A 24,270-nucleotide genomic window follows, 5' to 3' on the forward strand; every position below is an offset into this window, starting at 1 on the left:
TGGGCTTGACAAACCACCTGTAGAAAACACACACTTTCATCTCTCTGACACTTTAACAGACAATTGGACTAGTTTTTTGCACATTTGCACCAGACACTTTCTTACAATCACTCCATGTCTATATAAAGAGCATTTACAGTTGAAGTCAGAATTATTGGCCCCCCTGAATTATTAGACCCCTGTTTATTTTTTCCCCAATTTCTGTTTAACGGAGAAAAGATTTTTTTGACACGTTTCTAAACATAATAGTTTTAATAACTCATTTCTAATAACTGATTTATTTTATCTTTGCCATGATGACAGTAAATAATATTTGACTAGATATTTTTCAAGACACTTCTATACAGCTTAAAGTGTCATTTAAAGGCTTAACTAGGTTAATTAGGTTAACTAGGCAGGTTAGGGTAATTAGGCAAGTTATTGTATAACAATGGTTTGTTCTGCAGGTATCGAAAAAATATATAGCTGAAAGGGGCTAATAATTTTGTCTTTAAAATGGTGTTTAAAAAAATTAAAAACTGCTTTTATTCTAGCCGAAATAAAACAAATAAGACTTTCTCCAGAAGAAAAAATATTATCAGACATACTGTGAAAATGTCCTTGCTCTGTTCAACATCATTTGGTAAATATTTAAAAAAGAAAAAAAAAATTCAAAGGAAAGCTAATAATTTTGACTTCAACTGTATGATTTGTGTTAAACACAGGTGAGTGGGCTTGACAAACCACCTGTAGAAATACTATTCTTTCTCTCTGTCTACAAAATAAAAACCCCTCTCCTTGCCCTAGCACTGAACTCTCTAAACACTAACAGTTCCTATGTATAATCAGCACTTCTTGTGTGTATTTCCTCTTCTTGTTGAATCGTTGAATGCCTCCTCAATTGTAAGTCGCTTTGGACAAAAGTATCTGCTAAATGACTACATGTAAATGTAATCATAGACACTGTTAAGTTGCTTTTTGGTGTTTATTTGGTCTTGGGCAATGACGTGCATAATAATAATCCTTTATTTACCTATATTATTTCCTAGTAAATATCAGTAGTGTGAAAAGAAACAAAGGTTGTTGGCGTCATACTGCCCCCTAGTGTTCATTTTACCTAGAAACTGCAGTCAACCATTAACTAAAAGGAGGCTAAAGCACATATTTACAATGAGACTGATTTGGAATTATCATAGGGTGTTAAAATAAACACTCCCCCCTCCTTACTCTAGCACTGAACTCTCTAAACACTAACAGTTCCTATGTATAATCAGCACTTCTTGTGTGTATTGCCTCTTCTTGTTGAATCGTTGAATGCCTCCTCAATTGTAAGCCGCTTTGGACAAAAGTATCTGATAAATGACTACATGTAAATGTAATGTTAATGTAATCATAGAAACTGTTAAGTTGCTTTTTGGTGTTTATTTGGTTTTGAGAAATGATCTGCATGAAAATAATCCTTTATTCACCTATATTATTTCCTAGTAATTATCTGTGGTGTGAAAAGGAATAGTGTGTTGGCTTCATACTGCCCCCTAGTGTTCATTTTACCTAAAAACTGCAATCAAGCATCGACAAAATGGAGGCTAAAGCACACATATTTCCAATGAGCCTGTGTTGGATTTATCACAGGGTGTGAATATTTGATTGTTGTTCGGGTTATATAGTTTCTGCTATGCACATGTATTATATGCTGATTTCATGAGAGATGAAATCGGTGCAGTGTTTTTAAGGCAACTTGTTGGGTATTTTTTGGCTTTTGTAGCAGTGAGGACTCAAAACACTAGACAGTTTTCTAGATGAGCCATTTGTTTGCTGACTTTAATTCATGTTTGGCATCTAAATAGTCTAAATAATGTAGAGGACATGTTGTTTTAGGCTGATCTTACTTTCTTTAAACCCATAATTAGTATAATCACATGAAAAAAAACTGCTGTGTGAATCCTTGAGGTCTCTGAGCTTTGAGGTGTGTGTGTGTGTGTGTGTGTGTGTGTGTGTGTGTGTGTGTGTGTGCGTGTGTGCGTGTGTGCGTTTGTGTGTACTAAAGTCTGTTGTGGTTGTGTGTGCGTTTGTATGTTTTGTGGTCTGTTGTGTGTACGTTTTTGTGTATTGAGGTTTGTTGTGTGTTTGTGTGTTGATGTCTGTTGTGTGTGTGTGTGTGTTTTGTCCTAAAGAGTGTTTGTTGTCTTTGTCGTGTTTAGCAGCTGTGCACAGAAATGCTTCAGTGAGCCCACACAGGCCGTCCAGCATTCGTGCAGGATGTCAGAGCTTTCTACCATCACGCTGTAAGTGTGTGTGCGCGCGTGTGTATGCGTGTGTGTGTCTGAGTCTGTGTTGGCCAGTCGGTGTGCACTTTTTATTTTTAAATATCCATTGAGGAAAAAAGGCTGTGAAACTTGAGTGCTGATTATTTTATGATTTCACGTGGTGTTTTGTATTGTGAACCTTTTGTTTTTGTTTCGTGTTATTTATACTTTTATGCTTTATATTTAGCAGATGTTTTATTAAAGTGATTTTTGAACAACCCAGGCTCATTCTGAAAATGTACCCCTAAATACATTTCTGGAGATCGCGAAATACATCCCAGGAGCTACGTTTTTTTGCAGTTTTTGTTTTCACAAATTTTACAAAGATCTCATTTCGCACCTGCTGTTCTCACAAAAATCCACCAGAGGCCGCTGTCAACTGACTGATTTACTGACTGACCAACCCGCTGAGACCTCCACCCTCCCCCTTCCTTAAACCCAGCCAACAGCATTTTTTTTAAAAAGCACCGGTTGACCCGCCCACCCCCTTCCCTAAACCCAACCAACAGTGTTTTCAAAAGCAACCCAGAAAAAGAAAAGCCCTCTGATTTTTACCACGTTTACAGATTTTACCATATTCTCACCCTGTTATTTACATGATTATTTTATTTTTTGGCTTTTGTTTTCTGTAACCGCAGTAACCGCGGTCAACTCTGCTTTGCGTCTCAAGTCCGCCGACGTACATGTTGAGCTACCGGACAATCTGGTAACAGCAGGAAAGCCGTCCACATAGAGATAATTGATCAGCTGGAGAGCGAGAAAAGGAACGGCATCTTACCACCCCAAATCGTTCATTTTAAAGATAAAATGCAGCTCTGGCTACATCATTTGCGATCTCCAGAAATGTATATAGGGCTACATTTTTAGAATAAGCCTGTGTTGTTTTTAAAGGTGCAGTATGTAATGTCGACCCCAAGTGGTTTAACTAGGTATTGCAGTTCAAAATTATATTTTCACCCAGCCCCTCCTTTAATGTCCACACCAGATGCAGCTTACATGAATAAATAGTGCTATTCGCTTGTTCATAGTCGCGTCAATATTTTGAGTTTACTCGCTTTATTTGAGAGGGTGCTCGCTGCAGAGCCATTTGACGAGAGATAAGCTCCAGCGAGGGGGAGCATGAGCTGTCGCTCCTCCTCCTGTAAGCTGTTTTAATGCGTACACCAACCCCACCCCTAACCCTACCCCCAGTGACATCACTCGTAGAAGAAGTGCAAAAAAGGTGGAGCTCAAGCTTAAGCTCCCCCTCGCTGGAGCTCAGCTCTCCTCAAATGGCTCTGCAGCGAGCACCCATTGCTTTATTTACGTACTTTATTTACGTGCTAATTGGCTAAAGCCCTGCTTACACTGTGAGATTTCAGCAACCATTTTGCCATCTGAGACAAACGTGGGGAATCCTAAAAGATTCCTGAAATCCTAGGCTAAAATCTGTGGACTTTGATCGTTGGTTTGAAATGTTCACTGACAGCTGCTTTGTGCCTGTTGTGATCTTTCCTCTGATAAAGTTTTGGCGGTGTCAGAAGATTTCAAACACTTTCCTGCAGTGTGACAACAGCTGTGATGAGCGTCAATCCAAGAACCAACAGGAGCTCCGAATTTAATGACGCAATCCATGCCACAATTCAAATGACTACGGGGAAATGTCAAAACAGTGTTTTTCTTCCTGGTTTTATCATTGAGACTTGCCGTGTGCAAAATTGCCGCTACAGATTGTTAAAGTTTGCTGTGAGGAATCATTAAGCAGAATAGTGAAAATGTCAAACACGGATGACGTCAAACTCCAAGGGGATTTTCTTTTGTGTTTGGCGTGTCTTCATTGCCGTTCAGTCTGACTTTATGACCGCTGAGATCTTACAGTGTGACATGGGAGTTATGTTCGTGCAGTCTGACATGCTACAATCGTTCAGGATTATAAAAAATCACAGTGTGAGCCAGCCTTAACATGGATTTTATTGAGAGAGTAGCTGTGTTTATGTGCTTTAGAAAGGCTGAAAAACAGAGTAGATTTGTTCGGCGCCGTGTTTGAGTCCACTAGATCATTTTAGAGGTGCACCCAACTCTGTGAGTTCATCAACTCCTCCAGAAACTATACCTGGATGATGAAAGCTTTCAGCGGTGCTTCCGACTGAGCCGAGCCCAGTTTGATGAGCTGTTGTCCAGTGTCGGCAGGAGGATTTCCTCTCAGGACACCAACTGCAGGGGGTGCGATATTATCATGCCTTTGCAAGAGCAAGCTTCTGATTGGTCAGCGTGCTTCTGATTGGTTAGCGTGGCGTGAATGTTTACTTAAGTTCAGATTTTTCAACTTGATCGATCTCACCATTCAATCGTTAAGTGCGTCAAGTGCGCAAAACACTCAATTTTGCTGATAAAAATAGGACGTTTCAAATGGCTGTTACAGGTTTTAGCATCTGAACTCTTCAGTTCAGTTTATATATAATCTATTAATTAGTTTATATAAAAACTAATATATATATATATATATATATATATATATATATATATATATATATATATATATATATATATATATATATATATATATATATATTTTTTTTTTTTTTTTTTTTTTTTTTTTTTTGCCGCCTCATTCATGCAAATCATGCCACAGAATGTCTATTTGCGTCTTTCCATTGACTTGTCAAGTAAGTCACTGGTGATTGAGGCTGCATCCATGTCTAGTGTGAACATTCAAAAACTTACTTTGCTGTTTGTTTAAATTACTTATTTAAAATGAGCTAAAGCAACACAATTCTTTGGGACAAATTAATTGTTTTAGATTCAGTCAAATTAAATTTGTAAAAACTAGTACGTTAACTTGATTCCTTCGTGTTATCTCAACACAAATCATTTGTGTGGAAGCAAGCATTTTTTAAAGTCCAGATAGTTTACCTCAGATCTTGAAAATAAAATAAACTTACTAGAAAATGAACGCTAGAACTGTGACTCAGTACAAACCAACAAATATCATTCACTAAGCATGTAGATTTAATAATTCAGTTGAAGTGCAGTGCACTATTCTGTGCTTCTGGATGGCTGGTATTTAAATGTTTTAGCTATATTGCGTCTGGTGCAGACAGTTAAATTTCTTGTTGCTGAAATCTTGTCGAGTTGCGCGTTGTTAAGAAAAACGGCGTTACAATGTACGCTGCTAAGCTAATGTTAAAATTTATCATAGTTAAATTATTTGCTAATACAAATCACCTAATGTGGATTTTTAACTCTGAATCTGCGTCTCATTTCGGAGGCTGCAGTTGTTGCACATTGAAGCAGCCTTCAAGACTGAAATAAAATACGGTGCGTTTTCCACCAAGAAAACCCAGATTGCTGAAGTATCATTGAGTAAATTGGCAGTGGGCTGGTTATAGAGAACAAAACAAAGACAGACATTCTGACACAGGACACACATATTCAAAGGAGAATATCTGATTTTAACATTGTTCTTCAGGCAAACAAATATGTGCACGTCTCTTAAATATCTGCAATCATGGTATGTTACTTTTGTGCTTTAGAAGAGTCAAAAACTTACATACAGCACCTTTCATACATTGCAATGGTATTTGTATATATGTATGTCTGTTATTTGTATTCCCTGAGAGTTGAGCCCATGCACAGAACTACAGAACATTCAATAGGTTTTACACAGGCTGGTCAAGTCTGGTCAAGTGTTCGTTCACCTAATAAAACAATTATGGTATTAATTACTCACCGTCATGTTATTCTAAACCCTTGAGACCTCCGTTCATCAGAACAGGCTGCATGTTGACTATAGGCAGTATGATATATTACTATTTGAGTCATGCAGGCATCATTTTGCCCACAGTAGATTAGCAGTAAATTCACTAGATAGCACCTGATGCGGCTTAAGAAAGAATACACAGTGCATCCGGAAAGTATTCATAGTGCTTCAGAATTCTACACACAATACCCCATAATGACATTGTGAAAAAAGAGTTTTTTAAATTGTTGCAAATGTATTAAAAATAAGAAAAACGTCTCGGGTTACGTATGTAACCATAGTTCCCCGAGAGGGAACGAGACACTGCGTCTAACCAGAACGCTAGGGGAACACCTCTTTTATACGTGTCTTGAAGCACATGTGAAATCAATCTAATGTAATTAAGCAGGTGTCGTCAGACCAGAGAGTATAAAAGCCTGTACTGAGCATTCAGTATCAACTTCGAATTTGCTTGAAAGAAGTAACAGGCAGAAGAGAGTATGGCGGAATACGCAGTGTCTCGTTCCCTCTCGGGGAACTATGGTTACATACGTAACCCGAGACGTTCCCCTTCTAGGGAACTTCAACACTGTGTCTAACCAGAACGCTAGGGGAACGCAATACCCACTAGGCCAGACTCACAGCTGACTGTGAAAGCACACTACGCAGTGAGAATAGAGGACCCTGGTGAGGGGTCTACATCGAGTTGATAGTGACGCACAAATGTATGTGGAGTCGACCATCCTGCCGCCAAACAAATGTCAGAAAGGGCTGAGCCCGAAATAGAAGCTTTGGAGGCCCCGACAGCCCTTGTGGAGTGGGCCTTAAATTTAGGTGCAGGGCGTCCAGCAGCCTGATAGGTAAATGAGATAGTCTCAACTATCCAATTACTTATTGTCTGCTTATTTGCCGGACTCCCCCTTTTTGAGGGTCCGAAGCAGACCAGTAACTGTTCACTCTTTCTCCAGTTGATAACCCGGTTAACATATGTATTCAGAGCTCTAACTGGGCAGAGTAAGTTTAACTTCTCTTGGTCCGACGACTGAAATGGGGGCGGGTGAAAGGCCTGTAGCACAGCAGGTCTCGCCACATGAGTGGGCACCTTAGGCACGTACCCCGGTCTGGGATAAAGAAAGGCTTTGGACATGCCTGGAGCAAACTCCAGAAATGAAGGTGCAACCGACAAAGCCTGGAGGTCACCAACCCTTTTCAAGGAAGAAATAGCTAATAAGAAAGCTGTTTTTAGTGTCAGAAACTTATCTGACGCCTCCTGCAGTGGCTCAAATGGGGGAACAGAGATGCCCTCGAGCACCAATGTTAAATCCCATGTCGGTACCCTGTGTGTGCTGACAGGCCTTAGCCTTATGGCTCCACGAAGGAAGCGACGAATTAGCGGATCCTGTCCTAGTGACTCATCATCTAGGGGAGAACGGTAGGCCGCTATAGCTGACACGTACACTTTCAGAGTGGATGCAGCTAACCCAGCAGACAGGCGATCTTGGAGAAATTCCAGCACTGAGGCTACCTGGCAGCTGACTGGGTTCAGCTGGTGTTCTCTGCACCAAGCTGAAAAGAGAGCCCATTTTAGGGCATAAAGCTTCCTTGTGGAGGGAGCCCTGGAGCTTAGAATGGTCTGAGCAACCTCGGTTGACAGTCCATACTCTATGAGGTGGGCCCGCTCAGAGGCCACACCCACAGTTTCCACAGGTCGGGTAGGGGATGAAGTATCATTCCTCCCGCCTGGGACAGAAGGTCCCTGCTGATGGGGATCTCCCACGAGAGACCCGCCTGCAGGGCTATGAGGTCCGAAAACCAAATCCTGGTAGGCCAAACCGGGGCTACCAGCAGTAACTGTACTCAGTCTTGACGGACCCTCTCCAGGACTCCTGGGAGCAGAGCGATCGGGGGAAAAGCATACAGACGTAGCCTCGGCTATGTCTGAACCATGGCAACCAGTCCCAGAGGGGCTGGATGCGAGAGAGAAAACCATAGTACGCAATGCGTGGTCTCTTGGGAAGCAAACAGGTCTACCTGCGCTTTCCCTAATCTTTCCCAATTGGACTCCACCACCTCGGGGTGAAGAAGTTTCCATTCCCTGGATCTCACCCCCTGCCTCGACAGGAGATCTGCTCCCATGTTCAGATGGCCCGGGACATACATTGCCCTGATGGACAGGATTTTGTTCTGGGCCCACAGGAGGATCCGATGTGCTAGTTTGCATAGCATTCGAGACTTCAGACCCCCCTGCTGGTTGATGTAAGCGACCACCGATGTGTTGTTCGTGCAGACTAAAACATGATGGCCCCTTAGATCTGGGAGAAAGTGTTTTAAGGCCAGAAACACGGCCATCATCTCCAGGCAGTTTATGTGCCAGTAACGATGATGTTCTCCCCATCGTCCCGCTGCGGGAAGCCCCCTCAGGGTTGCTCCCCCGCCCGTTAGAGAAGCATCTGTCATAAGCATGACGCGATGACAGACAGCCCCCAACACTAGGCCCTGGGACAGGAACCAGGGCATTTTCCACATACTTAAGGCTCGAAGGCAGCGCCGCGAGACCTTGATCATGCGGATCAAGCCCTTTGCTCCCTAGCCCGTCAGAGAAGCATTTGTCATAGGCATGACGCGATGACAGACAGCCCCCAACACTGTGCCCTGGGACAGGAACCAGGGTATTTTCCACATACTTAAGGCTCGAAGGCAGCGCCGCGAGACCTTGATCATGCGGAAAGGATTCCCCTTGAGGGAAAACCCCCTGGATTTGAGCCACCACTGCAGGGGTCTCATGTACAGCAGACCGAACGGAATCACGCTGGCTGCTGCTGCCATGAGACCCAACAACCTCTGAAAGTGTTTCACAGTGATGAACTGGCCTAGTTTGACTCTGTGTACGGTTGACTGAATCGAAGCGATTCATGGCGGGGACAGACGTGCTCGCATCGTCATGGAGTCCCATAGCACACCTAAAGAAATGGTCGTCCTGGCTGGAACAAGCACACTTCTTGCGGTGTTTAACCGAAACCCCAACCTTCTGATATGGGTGAGAACGACATCTCGATGCCGAACTGCTATATCGTGAGTCTGAGCTAGAATTAGCCAATCGTCTATGTAGTTTAGGATACGTATCCCCTGCATACGAAGTGGAGCTAGTGCCGCTTCGACTATTTTGGTAAAGGTTCGAGGTGACAGCGCTAGGCCGAATGGAAGAACCCGATACTGGAACGCTTCGCCCCCGCAAGCGAACCTCAGGTATTTCCTGTGTTGGGGAAGGATGGAAATATGGAAGTATGCGTCTTTCAGGTCTATCGTCACAAACCAGTCCTCGGACTGAATTTGTGACACCACATTTTTGATGGTTAACATCCTGAACCTGAGGGCCCCGACGGACCGATTTAGATTTCTCAGATCTAATATGGGACGCAATCCCCCATCCTTTTTGGGAACTATAAAATACCGGCTGTAAAACCCTGACTCTCTGTCGAGTGGGAGAACACGCTCTATTGCGCCTTTTATTAATAAGGCCAGTACTTCCTGTTCCATAACCAGAGCCTGTTCTGGCTTCACTATGGTGGGTGCAATACCGCTGAAGCGAGGTGGGCGTGCACAAAACTGTATTTTGTAGCCATGTTCTACTGTGAACAGGACCCACTGGGACACCATCGGCAGGTGTTTCCACGCTGCCAAAAAATGTGCTAGGGGTACCAGCCTCTCGAGACTGGCCTCTGGTTGTTCTTTGACCCCCCTGCAGAGGGGGTGGGGCCCCCAATGCCCTCAGACACTGAGGAACGCCCACCCCGGGAGACACAGAGCCCCCCACCAACATAAGTGGTGAGGTGGCCTCTCCCTTTCTCCACGGACCCTGGTTCAGTGAGAGCGCTGAATGGTGCTCTCGGTGTCCAGGGGGGGCCCTGGAAAGCCTGACTCCCAACACGTCAGGACTTTGTTTTATCCTTTGTACTTCATGATATGAGGAGCTGGTTGACGGCTGGGACTGTCTTTTAAAAGCCCCCTGACTTTTTGATCTTGGGGGGAGAAAGTCCCCGAGGGAGCTAGAGCGTTTTTTAACTCTGTCGAGGGATTCGGCGACGCGATCGACGGCGTCACCGAAGAGCCCTGAGCTCGATATTGGAGCGTCCATAAGAATAGCTCTATCGGTTTCTGACACTTCTGCTTGTGTCAGCCAGAGGTGCCGCTCAGTAGCCACCAGGGTAGCCATAGATCGCCCCAAACTAGAGGCTGCCTCTTTAGTAGCTCTTAAAGCTAGATCTGACGCCCGAAGAGCTTCTCGAAGCTGTTCGGGTGTTGCTCCCCCACCATCTAGGCACTCTTTAATTAGGTCAGCCTGATATGCCTGCAGCACTGACATGGTGTGCAGGCATCCAACAGACTGACCAGCCGTCATATATGCTTTACTGACTAGACCCGATGTTACTCTTAATGGTCTCGACAACAAAGGAGGGACCCTTGCAGATTTTAGATCTGAACGACGATGACGTGCTAAGTCCTCTTCTATCATTGGCATTACTGTACATGCCTTTTCCCCTAGCCCACGAACTGCTGAATAAATAGCTGTTTTTGGTGTCATTAACCATGCTGAATACGGATTTTTCCATGATTTAGAAACCGCATCATGTAGCTCGGGACAAAAGGGGAGGTCCCTTAGTGGAGGATCTACTCTGCTGGGTAATTCTCTCTCATCCAGCATTCCTGTCAGACGCAGCTGCTGCTGCTCACGTGCTGGCTGCCAATCTATTACTTCGAACCTGTCAGCAGCACGTGAAATCACCTCCACTAACTCCTCATATTCCACTGACTGGGGCGGCAGATTCCCCGACCCTCTTTGTATTTGTTGCTGCGGCGCCTCGGTTTCCTCGGAAACGGAGGACGCCGCCCTCCCACGAGGCGCAGAAGAAACCGCAGAGCGTGCTTCTGACGCTCCCGAAGGAGGATTAGATCTCATGGATCCAGAGAGAAAGGACAGAGTCCGTCTCCATCTCATCCGCCAGATCTAGCTGCGAACCCCACGACCGAAGTCGACGCTCAGCCTCAGCACGAGTGGGACCCGAACCGCGAGGAGCGTGCGCCACGGGAGCTTTATTAAAGAACTCTCTCCGACTACGCAGCTCTTTACGGGAGAGGACGTCACAGTGTCCACAGTCAGCATTCTCAAATGCTGCCAGGGCATGCTCTTCTCCCAATCACTCTAAACACAAATCATGTGAGTCACCAGCCGCAATAAAGCGAGGGCATGGAGGCACACAACGTTTAAAGTTTTTCTCTGCCATACCAAAATAAAAAAGTAAGTTGTCAGTTTTTTTGTATTTTGTGTATGCAAATCAGTTATGAAAGTTCACAGAAAGAGGGTGTATTTTCACGTGCGTGCTTCTTGAAAGCAAAGAAGTTGATACTGAATGCTCAGTACAGGCTTTTATACTCTCTGGTCTGACGACACCTGCTTAATTACATTAGATTGATTTCACATGTGCTTCAAGACGCGTATAAAAGAGGTGTTCCCCTAGCGTTCTGGTTAGACGCAGTGTTGAAGTTCCCTAGAAGGGGAATCACATGTACATAAGTATTCACAGCCTTTGCTCAATACTTTGTTGATGCACCTTTGGCAGCGATTACAGCCTCAAGTCTTTTTGAATACGATGCCACAAGCTTGGCACACCTGTCTTTGGGAATTTTTCAAGCTTTTTCAACTTTCAAGCTCTATCAGGTTGGATGGGAAGCAACAGTGTACAGCCTTTTTCAGATCTCTCCAGAGATGTTCAATAGGATTTAGGTCTGGGCTCTAGCTGGGCCCCTCAAGGATATTCACCGAGTTGTTGTGAATCCACTCTATTGATATTTTGGCGGTGTGCTTTGGGTCATTGTCCTGCTGGAAGATGAACTGTCGCCCCTGTCTGAGGTCAAGAGCACTCTTAAGCAGGTTTTCATTCAGGATGTCTCTGTACAGTGCTTCATTCATCTTTCCCTCTATCCTGACTAGTCTTTCAGTTCCTGCTGCTGAAAAACATCCCCACAGCATGATGCTGCCACCACCATGCTTCACTGTAGGGATGCTATTAGCCTGGTGAAGAGCAGTGTCTGGTTTTCTCTAAATGTAATGCCCGGCATTCACTCCAAAGAGTTCAATTTTAGTCTCATCAGACCAGAGAATTTGGTTTCTTATGGTCTGAGAGTCCTTCAGATGCCTTTTGGCAAATTCCAGGTGGGGATTGGCTTCCGTCTGCCCACTCTACCATACAGGCCTGACTGGTGGATTGCTGCACAGATGGTTGTCATTCTGTAAGGTTCTCCTCTCTCCACAGAAGAATGCTGGTGCTCAGACAGAGTAACCATCGGGTTATTGATCACCTCCCTGACTAAGGCCCTTCTCCCCTGATCACTCAGCTTAGATGGCCGGCCAGCTCTATGAAGAGTCCTGGTGCTTACAAACATCTTCCACTTACGGATGATGGAGGCCGCTGTGCTCATTGGAACTTCCAGAGCAGCAGAAATGTTTCCCCAGCCTTGTGCCTGGAGACAATCCTGTCTTGGAGGTCTACAGACAATTCCTTTGTCTTCATGCTTGGTTTGTGCTTTGACATGCACTGTCAACCCTGGGACCTTCTATAGACTGGTGTATGCCTTTTCAAATCATGTCCAATCAACTGATTTTAAAACAAGTGAACTCCAATTAAGCAGCTGAAACATCTCAAGAATGATCAGTGGAAACTAGGGTTGGGCATCTAAGCTATAATGCCGATCCGATACGCATCTCTAAACAAAGAATACGATCCGATATATTAGCGATACATTTGTGACATTGCGATGCAACACGATACGATTTACACCCATATCACGATACAATGCGATAATTCAGCACTAACTAATTAGATCAAGTTTATGAGATGATGTAAAAAAGGATGCTGTGCCATTGAATGAGTTTGATTATTTAGTAACCAAGTAAAACCAAGACTTTTTTTACAAACTGGCTTTTCTCTCAGAGCCAGAGTGTCAGTTTACAGTAGAGGGCCATTTTAGAACATATAGCACATATTATTTAAGTATTTTCAAGATAAACAGAATGTATAAGTGCAATATATAGTATAAATGTATATATTTGCACTCTTTCAACATAAAGGTTGAGCATTGCACAACAAGAATTGTGATTTAACTTTTCAACTATGAAAACAAGTTTTACAAAGATATATTGTGCCACTGAATATTCAAAACTTAAGGTCATGAACTAGCAGTGTTATGCTGCTTTGAAACATCACTGTCACTGTAAACAACAGGCTAATAAAAATATAAATAAATAAAAATTAACAGGAGGTGTTTAAAACCTTCGTTCTCCGTGACACTAGGCTGAATATTTTTGCAGATGAACAATGCAATAGCATTCGTTATTGGCGTAGAGCGAGCAGAACTGTTGCGCATGGAGAAAATTTTCAATGCTTTTCTCACCACTTTTGGAGCTGGTAGCTACAGTTGAAGCAGAGCAGGAAGCCGGGGGATGCAGGAACACTGGAAGATGCTTCCACAACAACACCGAGGAGCAGCTTCAAGTGAGATATCAGATTAGTCGTACTGCCCGTGTATTTTACAGATGCGCGGCACATTTTGCAAATTGCATCTGTCCTGTCAAGTCGTCCATCCTTTTTGCAGAATCCATAATGTTGCCATACTTTAGATTTAAAACTCAGTGAGGAATAAAATGTTTGTTTTGCTTCTCGCGCTTTCTGAGGGCGCTCCACTAGCTTCATCCGCACACCTGATACACTGAGTTGTAGTGTAAGTGTATACATCCGCAAGCCCGTTGCTAATGCATACTTTATGTAGGTCGATTAAATTATGCGCCAAAAACAGGTTGACAACACTTGTTAATAAATAAAAAATACATTCTATATTAAAAATATAAGTTGTATCTTGGTAAAACAGATGCATCTCGCAAAAACCGATGCATCTCGATTTGCTTCCAAAATTTCATTCATCCTCTGCTGCTCTACCGATGCACTCGCATCGTGCACGCGCATGACCGCGTATCGATACATATCGGTTAATCTTCCCATCCCTAGTGGAAACAGAATGTACCTGAGCTCAATTTAGAGCTTCACGATAAAGGCTGTGAATACTGATGTACATGTGATTTTTCAGGGTTTTTATTTTTAATAAATTTGCAACAATTTCAACAAATCTTTTTTTTTCACATTGTCATTATGGGGTATTGTGTGTAGAATTTTGAGGAAATACATGAACATAAAAAATGTGGAAAAAGTGAAGCGCTCTGAATACTTTCCAGATGCACTGTAGGTATGATCAATGGATAGTATTTAAATTTACTTCAGTTTCACAAAATATTTACTAGAGTTGTATATTAGGGTGCACTGACTTACTGTAGAAAACAAGAGATGGACATTCATGCTTATTTAGTGCTGTAACTAGTAGTAAAGAGGAAGGAATAATGGTGATCTGTTACACAAAGAGAATCAAAACAATAATTCCATTACATTTTCTGATAAAATGGAAAGGATTTCTACCAAAACAGATGAGAGTGTAGACGTGAAGTTAAGTATTGTGATTTAATATTTATTTTAGTCAAATTTATTCAAAAGATTTGACTTGTTAAAGTGAATATATATATATATATATATATATATATATATATATATATATATATATATATATATATATATATATATATATATATATATATATATATATATATATATATATATATATATGCAGATATATGCAGATATATGCAGATATATATATATATATATATATATATATATATATATATATATATATATATATATATATATATATATCTTCACTTTAACAAGTCAAATCTTTTGAATAAATTAACACTAAAACTATCTAATTTAGTTCAGCGCAAGTGTAAACCCTAATAACTACATCTTATACTCCTCTTCTGATGAGAACTGTCTGGATTTGTACATTTTTTATTGCAGTACGTGTATAAAGCACTGACATGCATAGCTGAAATCTCTTTTGAAAGTCAGAAGAGCAGACAGATTTGCGATTATTGTTGTCCTGAAGCATCTGAGAAGAAGATCTCATCATATTGCTGTCTGGGAGAAACAATAGAGATATCAAACAGACCTTCATCTGAAACAGGGCTGTTGTAAAGGGCTCTGATCCCCAGTGTATTACCGTAATTCTGTGTTGACATGGTGAGAGATTCAATCATCCTTCTGAAACGCCGGTGTGTGTGTGTGTTGACAGACGTCTGGCGCGCTCCACCCTTCTCCTCATTCCTCTGTTTGGGATCCACTACACTGTGTTTGCCTTTTCCCCGGAGGATTTCAGCAAGCGGGAGCGACTGGTCTTTGAGCTCGGCCTGGGCTCCTTCCAGGTACCAAGTGTTTATAGTAACAACTTCAATGCTGTGTTTTAGAAACACCTCCATGCGCAGTGTTTCTTTGTTCTAAACCCAAGAGAGCTGCCAGAATTGGCATTTTAAGGTGCGATTGCAACAGTTTTAAGCATGAGGCTTTCTGTTTTTAGAATAAGCTTTGGTTCAAGATTAGCTTTAAAGCTTTTTCTTTTTACTTTAATTCTGTTTTCAATAATATTTGACTAGATATTTTTCAAGACACTTCTATACAGCCTAAAGCAGGGTTTTTCAAAGTCTAAGACAGTGGGCCTCCCTTTTGACACAACTTATCCATTGGCGCCCCCCTCCTTCCAAACACGCACGCACGCACGCACACACACACACACATACACATATATATATAAATATATATATAAAGTATATATAAAGACACAGACAGATGTCAGACTGTTAACTCACTTTTATCATCATTTGCATGAAAGTGCAATTATTTACAGAGTAATAAGTATTTTAATATAACGTTTTTAAAACTAGGATGATGGTTCAATATGAATAGAACAGATCCAAGAACTGTCCATCCCAGTCAAAACAGTCGAAGTTTAGCGCGTCTCATGCTGTCATTAGCCAAAATATTTTGACAAACCACACATAAAGGTCGTGGTTCATCAGCTGGTCCTGTCCACGTAAATCCTAAACTCAAATACTGATCATCATATCGTCGTCTTTTTGGGTATAAGCCCTGAACTTGAAGGCTTTTGTGGCGAGGGGGCGTGGCCGAGAGCCGTGGGAACGGTGTGAGGCCACCGCATAAGTGGATACACCTGCGGTGCGCACCTGCCTCGGATCCTACGGAAGGAGCTCTGGATCATAAAAGGAGGAACGAGGGCAGAGGAAGCCGAGAGAGGACCGGGCCCGGACATATTTTACTTTTGCTTTCAGTTTGACGGCAGCCTCCGTGAGGAGCTGCCGTCACTGTTATTAATAAATCATTTTAAAACTGCGTCGGTTCTCCGCCTCCTTCTTCCCGGCGGCCAAAGGGCCGAACTTCATTACAGCTTTGAATCAGGGGTCTCAGAAACCGACCCATTGTATTAGCAGACATATACCTGTATTGGCGGGCTTGCCAAACAGAAGCGATGGCCTCTGGGTAAAAAAGGTTTTCTTATATTTGACGTATTATTTTTTTTTGCTTTGTTTAATTAAAACGTTTAAATATAATAAAAATACATAAAATAATTAAACTTAATAATTATATTTTTATTATATTATATTTTTTCCCGCGCCTCCCCTGACATGCTCTGGCGCCCCCCAGGGGAGGCGCGCCTCACACTTTGAAAACCCCTGGCCTAAAGTGACATTCAAAGACCTAATTTAATTAGGTTAACTAAGCGATTGGGGTAATTAGGCAAATCATTGTAGGCTATAACAAAAAATAAAAATATCGCTAAAGGGGGCTAATAATATTGACCTTAAAATGGTGTTTAAAAAATTAAAAACTGTTTGTATTCCAGCCGAAATAAAACTAAAATAAAGACTTTCTCCAGAAGAAAAAATATTATCAGACATACTGTGAAAAATGCTCTGTGAAAAATTGCTCTGTTAAACATCATTTGAGAAATATTTGAAAAAGAAAACAAAGTTCACAGGTGGGTGAATCATTCTGACTTTAACTGTATATGCATTCCACATCAACTCATTTCTCTAATATTTTGAAATGATTTGTTTAAAAAATGTAGTCTGATCAAAGATATATATATATATATATATATATATATATATATATATATATATATATATATATATATATATATATATATATATATATATATATATTAGACAATAAAAAAACACTTTTTAATAAAGATAATAAATAATAATAATATAATAATACTCTCATTTTACCAATCCCCTTCAGCTTTGCTTTAGCTTTGCTTAGCTCAGCATAGATTATTAAATCAGATTAGACCATTAGCATCTTGCTCAAAAATAACGCAAATATATTTACATATTTAAAGCTTGACTCTTCTGTAATTGCGTTCAGGGTGGTAATTACAGGGGGAGGGGGAAGGGGGGTAGAGGGGGGTTGACCCCTCTAATAATATTTGATCCCCCTGAAGAACATTAAAGCAAGATGTATGGGGGGGGGGTGTATTTCTTACTCCTTAATAGTAAGAAATAGCTTCCTCTCTGATCTATATCTGAAATATTAATAATTCAACATGTATAATACAAATTAAATTTGATCCCCCTATAACGGTGTATGCCATTGTAAATGCATTATCGCACCAATCAGTGCTAGGAAAAATATTCAACAATCTGAAGCTGGCAGTTCTAGAGCACCGATAGACATCTTAAGTATTAAAAAAAAGAAAATTCTGACAAAACAGGTGTTTATATCTACATGTAGACCAAAAAAAGAAACTTTAGACACATCATTTGTATAGTTTGACCTACAGTAACCACTAAAGTAGTCATTAAATGTCCCTCAAAACACTGAAGCGTATACATTTTATTATTAGATTAGATGTAATTGAGGGCGCAGTGGCGCAGTAGATAGTGCTGTCACCTCACAGCAAGAAGGTCGCTGGTTCGAACCTCGGCTCAGTTGGCGTTTCTGTGTGGAGTTTGCATGTTCTCCCTGCCTTCGCGTGGGTTTCCTCCGGGTACTCCGGTTTCCCCCACAGTCCAAAGACATGCGGTTCAGGTGAATTGGGTTGGCTAAATGGTCCGTAATGTGTGAATGTGTGTGTGGATGTTTCCCAGAGATGGGCTGCGGCTGGAAGGGCATCCGCTGCGAAAAAACTTGCTGGATAAGTTGGCGGTTCGTTCCGCTGTGGCGACCCCGGATTAATAAAGGGACTAAGCCGACAAGAAAATGAAATGAAATGTAATTGAAATACATTCATAATGATACACATTTCATAATGACATACATGTCTTTGGACTGTGGGGGAAACCGGAGCACCCGGAGGAAACCCACACGAACGCAAGGAGAACATGCAAACTCCACACAGAAACACCAACTGAGCCGAGGATCAAACCAGCATCCTTCTTACTGTGAGGCGACAGCACTACCTACTGCGCCACCCCGGTCTTCAATGAATAATTCGCACACTGTTTACGTTGTATACATTTGCTATTTTCTAGGCTGATATGACTAGAAACTATTCGGCTATTTTGGTAGGACCACTTTGCAGCATCAGAGTAATTGAATTTATTAAACCGAAATCTTTCCTTATCTCTCTGCAGGGGTTTGTTGTGGCTGTGCTGTACTGCTTTCTGAATGGAGAGGTAAGAGCTCTTGTTCTGATATTCTGAAATGCATGCAATCAACTTTTGTTTAATATTCATTCTGTGCATATATGTCTTGATTTGCTCAGAAAATCTGTTTCCACAGCAACTAAATATTTACACACACACACATGTATACTTGATGTGGCTTATGAGGACTCTCCATTTGAATACTGTATTTTATACCATAAAGCATACTTAATACATGGTCTTGCACCACCCCTACCCCTAAACCCAACCCTCACAAGAAACCTGTGGCAGATTTTGAACTTTATTTCAAATTGCTGCCCTGTTAAGTATGTTTTTTATAAGCATTTTGAATTATGAAGACATAAAACATTATCATGACTCACAACATCATCCTTGTCCTTATAAACCACCTCTATGTTATACTTTATTATACAATTTTTTAGATATATATACACTCACCAGCTACTTTATTATGTACACCAGTCCAACTGCTCGTTAATGCAAATTTATAATCAGCAAATCATATGGCAGCAACTCAGTGCATTTAGTCATGCATTTTCGAGCTGATAGAAAGACAACAGTAACTCAAGTAGCCACTCGTTACAACCGAAAGAGCATCTCTGAACACACAACACATCCAACTTGGAGGCGGATGGACTACAGCAGCAGAAGAACACACCGGGTGCCGCTCCTGTCAGCTAAGAACAGGAAACTGAGGCTACAATTCACACAGGCTCACCAAAACTGGACGATAGAAGATTGGAAAAACGTTGTCTGGTCTGATGAGTCTCCATTTCTGCTGTGACATTCAGATGGTCGGGTCAGAATTTGGCATCAACACCATGAAAGCATGGATCCATCATGCCTTGTTTCAACGGTTCTGGCTGGTGGTGGTGGTGTAATGGTGTGGGGGATATTTTCTTGGCACACTTTTGGCCAATTAGTACCAAGTGAACATTGTGTCAACACCACGGCCTACCTGAGTATTGTTGCTGACCATGTCCATCCCTTTATGACCACAGTGTGCCCATCTTCTGATGTCTACTTTCAGCAGGATAACGTTCCATGTCATAAAGCATGAATCATCTCAGACTGGTTTCTTGTGCGCGACAAATGGCCTCCAGAGTCACCAGATATCAATCCAATAGAGCACATTTGGGATGTGGTGGAATGGGAGATTGGCATCATGGATGTGCAGCTGCAGCAACTGCGTGATGCTATCATGTCAATATAAACCAAGATCTCTGAGGAATATTTCCAGTACCTTGTTGAATCTATGCCATGGAGGCTTAAGGCAGTTCTGAAGGCAAAACGGGATCCAACCTGGTACTAGTAAGGTGTACCTAGTAAAGTAGGCGGTGAGTGTATAGTCAAGCCCAAAATTATTCACACCCCTGGCTAATTCAGAATTAAAGTTTTTGTTCAAAAGTAAATAAAATGAAAATCTGAGAATTGTTTTTCACATTGAAGCCTCTTGTACGTCATCTTATTAAAAAAACTTGCTGGTTGATAAAAAGTATCTTAAAATCAGAATTTGTCAGGGGTATGAATGATTTCAGACCTGACTATATGTATACATACTATAGACCAGTGGTTCCCAACCTGGGGTCCACGCCCCCCTAAGGGGGGCGCCAGAGTTCACAGGGGGGGCGCGGGAGAGGATAAGTATTGAGGTAGAAAAAGGCATAAAAATGGTCCACTATTATAAAGGGCTTTGCAATTAATCGAAAATCCGTTTTAGATTTCGGTTTCAAACGATTATAAAAAAGCATTAATCGAGATAATTGATTATTGCATCACATTTCGCCACAGTTGTACACGTGTTGCTCTTAAAAGCGCGAAAGAGCTTATGTGTGTGTGCAGCACGATCACGCAGTCAGAAGCATGCGGCCGGTCAGCATTCGGTCTCATTCACACACTGAGACGAGCAGAGGAGCGCAGACATCTAAAGTCATCTTTACGTGAACGCTTTAATGGTCAAATAGGTGTCAAAACGCGGTGTTTAGTGATTATTTACATTAACACTCATTTGTGTAATAAACAAAGGAGTTGAGGTTTAAAAGACGTGAAAGAGAAACCATTAAAGATACAGCGCGCTATAATCCTTCTGCCGCCTGTTTTTATCATTATTAAACAAACACAACGAGAAAGCCCTCGCTGCTCTTGACTGAAGGAATGCTGTAGCTAAAGTGTTTTTCTTACAGTGAAGATGCTTAAAGCACAGTTTGTTTCATATTTTTATTCTATTGTATTTATTTCTCTTTCCTTTGCAGGGTGGAAAATAACTGCATGTATATACAGTTGAAGTCAGAATTATTAGCCCTCTTGAATATTAGCAAACCTTTTCCTGCCCAATTTCTGTTTCATGGAAATAATATTTTATTAACTTATTTCTGAACAAAATAGTTTTGATATCTCATTTCTAATTACTGATTTCTTTTTGTCTTTGCTATAATGACAGCACATAATGTTTTACTAGATATTTTTCAAAATACAAGCATTCAGATTAAAGTGCAGTTCAAAGGCTTAATTAGAGTAATGAGGCAAGTCATTATAACAGTAGTTTCTTCTGCAGACAATCAAAAATATATATTGCTTAAGGGGGCTAATAATATTGACCTTAAATTGGTTTCAAAATATTTAAACCTGTCTTTATTCTAGCTAAAATAAAACAAATAGAAGAAAAAATATTATAGGAAATACTGTTAAAATTCCTTGCTCTGTTAAACATAATTTGGGAAATATTTATAAAAAAAAAAAAAAATCTCAGGATCGCTAATAATTTTGACTTTAACTGGCAATGGTTTTGAATAATTGTGATTACAATTATGACCAAAATAATCATGATTATGATTTTTCCCAAAATCGAGCAGCCCTACTATTATATATGTATTTTTAAGTACCAAAAAATAAAAAATAATCTAAACACATGCTTAAAATTCCAACATAATAGTGAAAATAATTAAAATAAATAACTTTAAATAATTATTTAAATTTTGCTCACTCGCGCAATCGGCTTGTCAATGTGTCGTAAAGGCAAAATCAAAACAAAAATGGCAGACAAACATAAATGCAGTGATTCTTCAGAGGCGAAGAAAAAGATTAGACAGTATGACAAAGCCTACCTAAATTTTGGTTTTATTGAAGGCCAAGACAAGTTAAAACTGATTAATTAATATTTTAATATTAAAATATATATTTTCTATACATATTACTATATATTAATATTACACAAACAAACACACACACACACACACACACACACATATATATATATATATATATATATATATATATATATACACAGTACATATGTGTGTGCGTGCATATGTATTTATATGGTGGGGGGGCTCCAATGTTTGTATATGTTCATGGGGGGGGCCCCAAAGAAAAAGGTTGGGAACCACTGCTATAGACTGTTTTTTATTTATTTATTATTTTATGTTGATATTAGTTTATTTCTGCAATTGTGTGAAATGTGTGATAATGTTTCCTCCAAATATCAAATACTGTAGAAATATTGTCATTTACAGCATCTTTTTTTTTTCCAAATGTTTTTATTTGTCATGATTGAAAATCAGGGTTATTCCACCAAATACTGATTACCTAACTCTTCTGAAGTTAAAACATTGATGTTGTGTTTTCTACACTGAAAAAAATGCTTTCTGCAAAAGTGTTGCAAACAATTTATTTGTGTTGATTTAAACAAAAAAATCAAATAGAGTAAATTTTCAACTTAATTTGTTTGTTTAAATTCAGCCCAAATAAATTGTTTACAACCACTTAACTTAAAACATTTTTGTAAATTCAAGGAATCATCTTTGAATGATCTTTTTTCAGTGTACAAATTAATAAACACAGTAAAAAATGCTGGGTTACACACAGCTCCTTCATGTTCATCCAACACAAATTTATTACGTTGACTCATTTTTACAGATTTAAGTAGATTTAGAAACAATTAAACTGTCCCCAAAAATAAAAAGTTGAGTTGTTTCAGCTCATTGTAAATAAGTACACTGTAAAACAAAAGTAGACGCACCTCAAAATTGTAAGGCAACTTGCTGCTGAGCTTTTTTTTGACTCAACTTTCAACCCAAGCACTGCACTTGATTTATGTCCAGTAAACTCAAAAATGTCCTGAAGCTGATAATCTTAATTTTAAGTTGAGTCAGCTTTTTTTCACAGGGTAGATTGAACAAGCAGCACAAGTCCTTTTTTGAGTGTAACTATCTGAAATCATTTGTTTTCTTGTTATTTTGTAAGAAATGCCATCAGTAGTTTTGACAATTAAACAACATTTAATATCTATAAATCACACATCATTATGTTTTTATTGGAGGAAAAAAACATTTAGTTGCTGCCAGGAAACAATATCCAAAGATAAATATTTGTATACACAAATATTTAGTTGATACCATTAAATGAAGAACACTTTTATAGCATGTCTCAACCAGGTCTGATGTGAAAAAGTGAAAATGAATCATCTATTTCTCACTTTGGATAAAAGCATCTGCTAAATGAGTAAAGGATAATATATATCTATTATTCGTGGCATCGCTCTAGGTAGCCCCGTCCACCATAACCCCTCACTGGTCCAAATGTAAGGGTGCTTTTTCACTGGAGATTGATTGTTTTGTTCTGAAACAGGGATTTAAATTGTAACAACGTTGCTCTTTGTTCTTGGTGTGGTTCGCTTTCACACGGCAGAGTTTCTAAACGGACCAAAATTATTAAAACAAGTCACGTGCGTGTAAACTCACCTCCCTTTGGTCAGAGTTTAGTTTATTTTTCCAGGATTCCGCTCAGCTGTCATACGTCATTTTTTTTAATTTATGACGATGACAAATGAGACATTATAAGCGAAACAGTGCCTTTTAGTTTTGAATAGTGACACCAACAGACAAAGTCATCACCAAATATAAATCAGAGGTAAGAATCTCTCATACATAGCCTCATTTCAATTGTCAAGGGTTGTAAAAAATATATCGATTCTATATCGGAAGTAAACCAAAAAGTTAATGTGAGTTAAAAATGAAGACGTATGCATTGTTTCTGCATTAAAATATCTGTTATTGCTACTTACTTGAACTGGGGGTCTGTTCTTCGTACGTGGATTACTCAGTTAGCTGGATTTGGATATTGACGATTTGACACGATCCAGGATCGTTTCGTTCTTCAGAGCTGATCCGAGAGTTGTTGTCATAGCAACAGTTCTGCTAGGTCAAACCTGATCGGGAGCAGGTTCAATTCATATAAACAGGATTAGATCGGCTCAGTTCAAGCAAAGATAATACAGAAAGTATGTTCTGATTTCTGATATTTTCTTACAGTAGTAGTTATATACACTTGGGAAAATGGTACATATTTTTTAACTATATATATAAAGTTATAGTCATTAATAACATAAATAAAGTTATACATATTAATAAAACTTATGCAATCTGCACCCTCGAAATGAAAGTACAAAGTACTGCCACCTGGTGGTGCAAAGAGAAAACTTATTGATATGAACTTTTTAGATTGCTTTCGTACAAATTGCGTATAATAGAAATGCAAAATATTTGACTTTTTTTTTTGTTTAAAAAAAGCAATAATACATTTATGCAGTCATAAACATGTTTTGATAGTTAATATGCCAGTGATTTTATGCTTTACAAAAG

At 40.1% G+C, this 24,270-nt stretch overlaps 1 protein-coding gene across 6 annotated transcripts in view; it reads left to right on the forward strand.

Annotated features, from left to right (window-relative positions):
- The window catches only part of adcyap1r1a (adenylate cyclase activating polypeptide 1a (pituitary) receptor type I), a 95,823-nt gene that overhangs the window by 65,754 nt on the left and 5,799 nt on the right, over positions 1 to 24,270 (forward strand). For 2 of the 6 annotated variants that reach the window (XM_073916776.1, NM_001013444.2), the window contains 3 exon segments: positions 2,181 to 2,264; positions 15,238 to 15,367; positions 18,599 to 18,640. In XM_073916776.1, the coding sequence (XP_073772877.1) occupies positions 2,181 to 2,264; positions 15,238 to 15,367; positions 18,599 to 18,640 (256 nt within the window). 6 annotated transcript variants of the gene reach the window in all.

The sequence above is a fragment of the Danio rerio genome, chromosome 2 (genome assembly GCF_049306965.1).
Source record: "Danio rerio strain Tuebingen ecotype United States chromosome 2, GRCz12tu, whole genome shotgun sequence".
NCBI classification, from domain to species: domain Eukaryota; kingdom Metazoa; phylum Chordata; class Actinopteri; order Cypriniformes; family Danionidae; genus Danio; species Danio rerio.